At 44.8% G+C, this 8,535-nt stretch overlaps 1 protein-coding gene across 1 annotated transcript in view; it reads right to left on the minus strand.

Annotated features, from left to right (window-relative positions):
- Positions 1-2,254: 2,254 nt before the first annotated feature.
- The window catches only part of LOC137482785 (gamma-aminobutyric acid receptor subunit beta-4-like), a 72,134-nt gene continuing 65,853 nt past the window's right edge, over positions 2,255-8,535 (minus strand). The window contains 5 exon segments of the mRNA XM_068205387.1: positions 2,255-2,936; positions 3,965-4,209; positions 6,856-6,903; positions 6,906-6,983; positions 6,986-7,006. Coding sequence (XP_068061488.1) covers positions 2,559-2,936; positions 3,965-4,209; positions 6,856-6,903; positions 6,906-6,983; positions 6,986-7,006 — 770 coding nt within the window. The 3' untranslated portion in view covers positions 2,255-2,558.

Consider the following 8,535-nt stretch of genomic DNA (forward strand, 5'->3'; position numbering starts at 1 on the left):
AATCTAAGTCTGATTTAACAATTGTGCTCAAACCTTGGTGAGTCCAGGGAGGCCTGGACCAAACGTGTGCATGCATGAACATGAGAGAGGGGACAGGGGGGATGCTCTACTCTTATGCTTCAGATTCTGCATAAGACACATTACTGATATAAAAATAACAATAATTACTCTGATGAGGCCTGATCCTGCTTCAGCCAAGTCCAGGCAAAACTTTCCCTGACTTCAGTGTTACTAGGTCAGGCCTGAAGTGATTCACATTTTCATAGTACTGTACAGACATAAATTAGTGAATGAAAGATGTGCATCAGGGTCATCTGAAAAACAGGAGTTTCCCTGGTCTCAGAGGATCACTCTGCTCTCCCAAGCAATGGGAATCAAGGAAAAGGGAGGAGAATGCTACCAGGAAAATAAAAGGATGGTTGCCTAAAGGGCAATGTAGGTGTCCATGGGTCTGACAGGAAAAAATTCTATCAGGTAAGAAGAAGGTTCTCATCATTACTCCAGGAATGGCAGAATGACCCTAGGGTTAAAGTTTTGCACTTGTGAATTTAACATTTTCATGGCTTTTATTAATATTATAAGGGAGATTTTCAATCGTCAGTGATTGCCAAAGTGGCCAATAATTCAGTGATTTTCCTGAAAGTCACTGGCTCCTTTGGAAAAATCTGACCTTGCAGTCCAAGGCCAAGTTCCCCTCCTGTACCTTCCTCAGGAATGCCTATGGATGGAAGCTGCTGGAGACTCAGCAGCTTCCACAGACTTCCACAAGCACCAAGCTCAGCATTTTCACTGCAATCTTCACCCTGCCCAGTCTTTGGAGACCATCATCTTCCAGCAGGATGATGCTCCATGGAGCTCTACCTCATCCTCAGCTTCATCATCTGCAAAGAGGGGCACAGGGTGCTGTTTTCTACACTCTGTACATCTTAACAGACATAATGGGAGGCCTGGTAGAAGCAGCACAGATCAGAGGCTGCCAGCCCACCATTCGCTCCTGAATTTCTTAGGAAAGGGGATCATTATCATTTTCCTACTTTTTTCATCCTGAAACATAACAAAGTTAAATGATATCCAGCCTTTCCAGTGCCTTGATGCAGGCTATGGTCACTCAGAGGGCTGGAATGTGAATCTATTGTCTGGCATAAGGAACAGGGAGAGGGGGAAAGGATTGATTTTTTTAGAGTCCTGCAACTGCTTTTCTCTCCAGATTCAGTAAGGAAGATGCAGGGTGGGAATAACTAGGAACAGCCCCTCCTCTGAGGACTGAATCAGCTTAGTCTCCTCGAGATCAGATGCCAGCAGTGAACAGCAGCACTGCCCTATTGCTGATCCCCAAATCCCTCTCTTCCCTCAGCAAGTGCCAATTTGCACACTCTGCCTCCCCAGCTCTGCCTCTGGAGCTGGGACCCCGACCTCCAACCTGGCGAAGCTGCAATGAGCAAACAAACCCCTGCTATTCCCTCCCCCAAACACACTGCCAGTTAAATGTCATCTGTGTTCTCTTTCTACAAAAGATATTACAAAACCCCCCTCCCCAGCCCCCCTCCCCAGAAAACATGCTTGCACACACACACCCATGGACACATGTGCCCACACACACACACACACACACACAGATGCTCCACACACACACATTCACACAGGAAAAACAGCTTGCAAACTCCTGAAGGTGGAAAAAGGCATCTTGCAAATGTGCCTTGGTTTTGATAAGTTCCCTCCTCCCTCCCTCCCATAAACCCCACGTTGACCCTTCCCTCCCAAATAATTGCCTCCTCTTCCCCCCCTTCCCTTCCCTTCCCAGCTCTTCCAAAATAAATATTCTTTTATTTGTTGGTTTTAAAAGACTCTTTTAGGCTTGTAAGCAAGAGAGAGGGAGAGAGAGAAAAAGAAAAGAAAAATCTCATAGCGTGAGAATGAAACCCCATCATCTCATGAATCCATGAAAGAATAAACATGAAGGGGTTAAGAGCAGTGACAGAAGAAAGATTTAAAATATATATAATAAGACTGAAAAGTGAAAGATGAAATTCAGTAGTGAAATGGAAGTGAGGATAGAGCATTAGTGAGCACAGCCAAAGATAACCTATCGCCCCAACCAGTTTTTGACTCAATTTCTTTAAATCTCCCCCCTCTTTTTTTTTTTTTTAAACTTTTCTTGGTTTTGGGGTTTTTTTGTGTGTTTTTTCTTTTTTCTGTCTTTTTTTCTTTTTTTTCTTTCCCTTTTTTTTGGTTTTTGTTGTTGTTAGTTGGTTTGTTTCTTTTTTTTTTTTTTACAATGGTGTAAGTCCTTCAGCAGGAAAACCAAAAATCAAGACAAACACATCCCTCCCTGGAACCAAACCCCCTCCCGTACCTTTCTCTCCCTTTACCCCACCCAACACTCCATGGTTCTACATGTGCTGAAAAGAGAAGAGTAAGCTTAGAATAAATCTAATGAACCATAGGAATAAATGACAATGATAGTAAAGAGTAAAACCCAAACCCAAAAGACCACAACACTCCTGTGTTGTCATTGTCTGAGTGTCTGTCCCTATTATCTCTCTCAGAGGCCGCAGGCATCAATTTACATAGTACAACCAGTAAACAAGGTTGAAGAATCCAAAAGTGATTGGAAAAATGATCCGTGACCACTTGTCAATGGTGCTGACATCTGTCAGGTCTGGGATTTTGAGCTTCAGCTTGGACGACCGCCGGCGCAGGCGGCAGTTGGCGCGGTTGCGGGCAGCGGCGTGGTGGGTCAGCGGGACGTGGCGGTCCAGGGTCGGGTGGTGGCCAAAGCCATCCCGAGAGGCCAGCGGCTTGCGGAACTGGATTCCTGAGCCTTCGAAGGACATGACAGAGTTTCGAGAGTCGCCCACGCTGCTCATCATGTCCGTGGCCAGCAGCTCGTTGTTCATCTCCAGCGTGCTGAGGAGGATGTTACCGTAAGGGTCAACCTGGAACACGGAACACAGACACAGAGGTACTGGGGTGTCCTGTGCACCATTAGGGGTGATTCTGAACAGATTTCTGGGGAGTAATACTGTTGGAAATGATGTAACTTATACACTTTTAAATTAACTTTAGTCATGGGTTGGTTTGTCTTTGCCAAAGGCGGGTAGAAATTGAGGTTTCTCTTCAAAATATTCTGTTCATTGAGGGTTTGAGTCTCACTGGGTGAGGCTTCAATCAACAAAAAGAAGATTCCTAGATTCTGACAGCTTAATATCTACAGATTGGAAGTAGCCAGAAGACACCCAGGAGATAGAGACACATTAACAGACATTAAGCCCCTGGCAGGTTCCCAGTCTGGAAAAGATTGATAAGAGAGCCAAAGAATGAGGACCAAAAATAGCATTGAAGGTGAAGGAATCAATAGCCAATAGGAGATCAAATACTAAGAATTGTGTAATGCAGAGCCAAAGAATGAGAATTTCTTTGGGGTTTTTTTTAACATATAAATTGAAAATGTATATAAATGTGAAAATTCTGGTAAATAATCACATGTGGTTGGAGTAATTTCCACGGCACATCCTGGCCAGAATAAAGTAATGCCTGACTCATTAATACTTAAAAGATGGTGTTTGGGGAGTTCTTTTTCTTCCCCAGAGTTTGGTGACAATACCCCTGATGGGGTCATTCGTGAGCTCTGAGCATGCTGCATTTGAGGGCTGTCCTCTGCTGCTGGGGTAGAAGGAGCAGCCACCTGTGCTTGTAGCAAATTTTTTAGTGGGGGAAGTGTGATTCTGCCAACACAGGAAGACCAAAAGCCACAGAGGGACTTTTGGCTGCCCCACGCAAGGAGGAGGGTTCTGGTGAGACTGGAAAAATTCTGGTGAGGTGGAAAAATTCCCAGTAATCACCAGACAAGGGAAACTAGGGTTCATCTCTCACGATGAGCACAAGGGCTGTTCCACAGCTCACCCAGTGGAGAGCCTGAATTCTCCTGCCACAATGAAGGAAGAGGACAAACCTGCTCTCTCACCCTCTTCTCCTCGTAACGGTGGCGCTCGTTGTTGGCCTTGCTGACGCGCTCGCTCTGCTTCTTCTGCTGCCGGGGCCCTCGCCCGAAGAATATGTAGTTGACAAAAGCATATTCCAGGAGTGCCAGGAACACGAAGACGAAGCAGCCCATGAGATAAACATCAATAGCCTTGACGTAGGGGATCTTGGGCAGAGTCTCCCGCAGGTGGGTGTTGATGGTTGTCATGGTAAGCACCGTGGTGACCCCTGTGAGGAGAGGGCAGGTGCTCTGTTACCCACGTGGGATGGTTTCCTGGAATGCCGTTCTCAGCTCCCACATCCCTCCTTCCAGCTGGACAGCCTCAGGAGGGATGGGAGCAGTGCAACTGGGAAGGAAGCTGTCATTATTCTAAGCCCACATGCTCACTACAAACTGCTGCAGAAAATGATCCAGCAGCAAACAGTTGGAGAAAGTGTCAAAGTTGAGCATCATCAGCATGATGGGGATCAGCATCCCTGTTTCTTTAAGTCCCCCTGATCTTCCCTCTTTCTCTCAGTGTGGTAGGAAACATTCAGTTTTGCTCTTTTTTACCCTCTTCTCCTTTTTTTCTCCTTCATGAACTCATGAGGCTTCATTGTGGGCTACTGAATGCCTCAGCATCCTTGGCATCATGAGTTTATAAGCTGCTGTGTCTTTCCAATGCCATGAATTGGAGAAAGAGTGAAGAGATTTCCTCTTCATGGTACTCTCTTTTTTTTGCCTGCCTTGTAGGCTTCTGCCCTTGACCCCATCAGTTCCCACCTTCCTCTCACCAGCTTTACCATTTATTACATCAATTATCACTTGTACACATTCCTCCCATGGTTCTCACACTGTCCTTTTTAGGCCTCCTCACATTTCTTGCATCTTAAATAAGCATTTTGTGAACAATTTCGTCCCCATCTACTCAGTTCCAAAAGCCTGATTCACTATGACTGCTCTCACAGCTTCAGTCCTCTTCTTCAGCTTCTTCAGCTTCTTTTCAGAGTCTGCCCTTCTCTGGACTGTCAGAGTGGCCTCAGACATGCCTCTCTGACAGCCTTCTGCCAGCTCCAAAGACATGGCAATGAGCCTTCATACTTATTTTGGGGATGGTAACTCTTCAAACCTAGCCTTCCTCTGCTTCTCTAGCTGTTCTTACTACCTTGCTGATGTTATTTTCTCCTTTTTCCTCTTCATCCCCCTGTTGGCAGCTCTAATAATCCCCCTGACCTTAATTTGCTCCGGTGGTTTCAGCCCCACCTGTACAGTGCTGGCTCTCTGTGCACCCTGGACCTCTGCTTGGCCTGCTTCCCTTCACCCTCGCTGTGCCTTTGGTGTCATTCCTGATAACAGACTGAGAGAACTATTAGCCTTCAGTTGGGTAAACAGAAGGGAGATATATTTGCATGCACACAATATGGCCTATATTTAGGCAGTAGTCTAAACATACAGAAATCTGAGGCAAGGAAAGGGAGAATAGAATGTTCTCCATGTTTCCATTAAGAAGTGGACAAATTGCAATGGAGACTTAGGGCAGAGGCAAAGAGGAGCTCTTTGACTGTGTAAGCAGGTAAATCTGGAGGTAAAATGACCAGAGGAGGCTGTGGAGCTTCTTTTTTTGGAGCTTTTTATGCATAAGTTAGGTTGAGAACTGTCAGGAATTGTTTGGGGAGAGATGTTGCAGTTCTGATCTACAATGTTTTTCTTCTGTCTTCTCCTTTGAGTCCAGATATCAGCAGAAATTCAACAGCTGTGCATCTCACCTCCACCCTCTTGCTTGTGCTTTCACAATGTCTGCCGTGGTCTTTTTTTCTTCTCTCTCTGATTACACTCCTATCAGTGCAGCTTACCCTTTTAATTTACCAAGTTCTTCTTCTTCCCTCCCTGTCTCCCTGCTCCAGCCTCTACAAGCAGGCAAAGCCAAATCACCTTTTTTATACCTTTGTACAACCCACCCCTCCTCTGAGTCTTCTCAAAATGTTTCTCCTAGAGCTACTTGAGGCCCCCAAGCTTTGCTGTAAGACCCAGCCTCTAACTGAGCTGCACTGCCTCTCTGAGCCTTGTCCCACTCAGAGATCCAACCCTGCTCCCTCCTTACCTCTGCTATTGCCTCAGAACGTTCCCTCACGTCGCACAGCCCCATTCTCATATGCCAGCCATCCCCCCTTTCTCCTGCTCCCCCTTCCAAACCCTCATCTGCCATCCACCCCCACTTCCTTCTGTTGCTTAAAAGACCTCATTTCCCCGCCCCCTCCCCTTATAGGAAAACATTCCTATTTAGGGGAGCTTGTGCCAAAGAAGAATTTGGACTTTAACTACTGTCCCACAATTGCCTTGGCCTTGAAGGTCTTCTTCTGCAGAGAGTGTCTGTATGGGGCCTGAGCTATCAGAAAGACATGTCATGCCCCTTCCTTTATTTCTTTCATCTTTTAACCATTCCCATACAACTTTTTGGCCATCCAGCCTCAGCAATCATCAAGCAACTGACCACTCTGGCACACCTGTTCACAAAAAGGTGCCCAGATTTCTCTTCTTAAGAAAACCAGTGCAAAGGAACTCAGGGCATATCAGGGTCCCACGTACCTGAGAACCAGTGGCCATCTACATTTTTGTTTAGAGTTTAAACTCACACCCAGGAAATTTTTACTGGTTCAGATAGAACAGACTCCAGTTTGGGAAGTACGAATAAAAAAAAAAAATTAAAAGAAAAAAAAAGGTACATCTTCTGACTGAAAATTTAAAGTTTTTCTCAGAAAAAAAAAAAAGTCCATTTGGGATGAGAACTTTGACAGACTTGCTTAATTGTTACTTCATAAAGAAAAGGGATTTTCTTTGTTACAGCTGATCTCCCTCAAGAAAACACCTTCAAAATACAATGAAAAGGTCCATACCCAGTGCCACTCGCGCAGCAGAAGCATCATAGTTGATCCAGAAGGAGACCAGGACAGGATGGTGATGAGGATGGATGGCATGTAGGTCTGCAGGATGAAGTAACCAATGTTCCTCTTAATCCGAAACTCAGGGATAAGCGCAGATACGAACCTGCCAATGAGACATCAAAGGACGATGTGGTGGGAGAGGAGGGCAAGGCTGGATTTGTGCTAAGAGCTTAGGTTAGGAACTGAATTTTATTTGGAAAGAGTTCTCAAGAGGCAGGAAAAATGAGAAATCTCCTGTTTTCTGCAGCTGGTTTTGCAGACTGGTCAGTTTTTGCAAGGGAATCTGCTCAGTTGTCCCAGAGTATTAAGAAGAAAGGAAACTCTACATAAGTCACATTATTATATCAACCATCGTGGGAGAATGGCTGTTCAGTGCTGCAATTGCTATTATGGTGCCAGGCAATATGATGGAGGCTTACACAGGAGACTTTAACCCTATATTTGGGTGCCACAAGATGATTTTCCAATGTTTCATGTGCCAGCTCTGCCTCCAAACAGCAATGAAGATCTGAATCATATTTTTCCCATGCTGTTCTAAAAATGGGTTATGGTCAGACTGGGCAAATTCATATGCAAATAGAGTACTGTTAGTTAATGTGAAGGTCTCTTTTTTATTATTTTCAAGTTGTTGCAACTTCCTCCTAATCTTTTAGCAAACCCAATGAGGATAGTGAGGACAATAAGTGCTTTTTACAGTCCTTCCACTGGAGCAGACTAATTTTGACAAGGACAAAGCAGTGCCTCTTTCATTGCTGTGAGACAAAGTCCAAGTCATTCCTGCGGCCCACCTCTGTCCCTCAGACAACACAGGAGCCTGAAATATGGGTGCGATCCTGGTTGGCAGCTAAAGTAACAAGAAAACAGCACTTTTAAACCATCAAGGATGCAGATTGGGAAAAAGGAGGAATTGTTCTCTCACCACCATGTGCCTCTTGTATGGCCTGAACACAATATTTCACCAGTCTTTTTTTGACAGGCGTGTGCTGTGCTCTTTTGGCAGTGAACTCACCTCAGACCAGCAACCAAAATCCAACCCCCTTCAACTTTCCATCTGGCAGCGTCTGAATTGTCCCAGGTATTCTCTCCAAACCTTTTTATTGCCATGTACAGATGGGTTTGCATCATTTCATAGCCCACTTGCTTCTCAATGGAGATATTTTCTTCTTATTATTCTTATTATTGCACCTGCATTAGCTTTGAGACCCAGATGTAAATCACATAAAAATCAGATGAAGGCTGAGAACCTTCTGAAGAGGTTCTGAGCTCACTCATTATTTTGACTAAGAAATGGGAATAATTGCAGTGGGGAAAATGATCCTGAAAGTCTTTGAAGAGCGGCAGACATAAAAAAAAAAAAAAAGAAAAAATAAAAGAGGGAAAGGGAAAGGGAAAGGGAAAGGGAAAGGGAAAGGAAAGGGAAAGGGAAAGGGAAAGGGAAAGGGAAAGGGAAAGGAAAGGAAAGGAAAGGAGAAGGAAAGGAGAAAGGAAAAGGAAAGGAAAGGAAAGGAAAGGAAAGGAAAGGAAAGGAAAAGGAAAGGAAAGGAAAGGAAGGAAAGGAAAGGAAAGGAAAGGAAAGGAAAGGAAAGGAAAGGAAAGGAAAGGAAAGGAAAGGAAAGGAAAGGAAAGGAAAGG

The sequence above is a fragment of the Anomalospiza imberbis genome, chromosome 14, assembly GCF_031753505.1.
Source record: "Anomalospiza imberbis isolate Cuckoo-Finch-1a 21T00152 chromosome 14, ASM3175350v1, whole genome shotgun sequence".
In the NCBI taxonomy this organism is placed as follows: Eukaryota; Metazoa; Chordata; class Aves; order Passeriformes; family Viduidae; genus Anomalospiza; species Anomalospiza imberbis.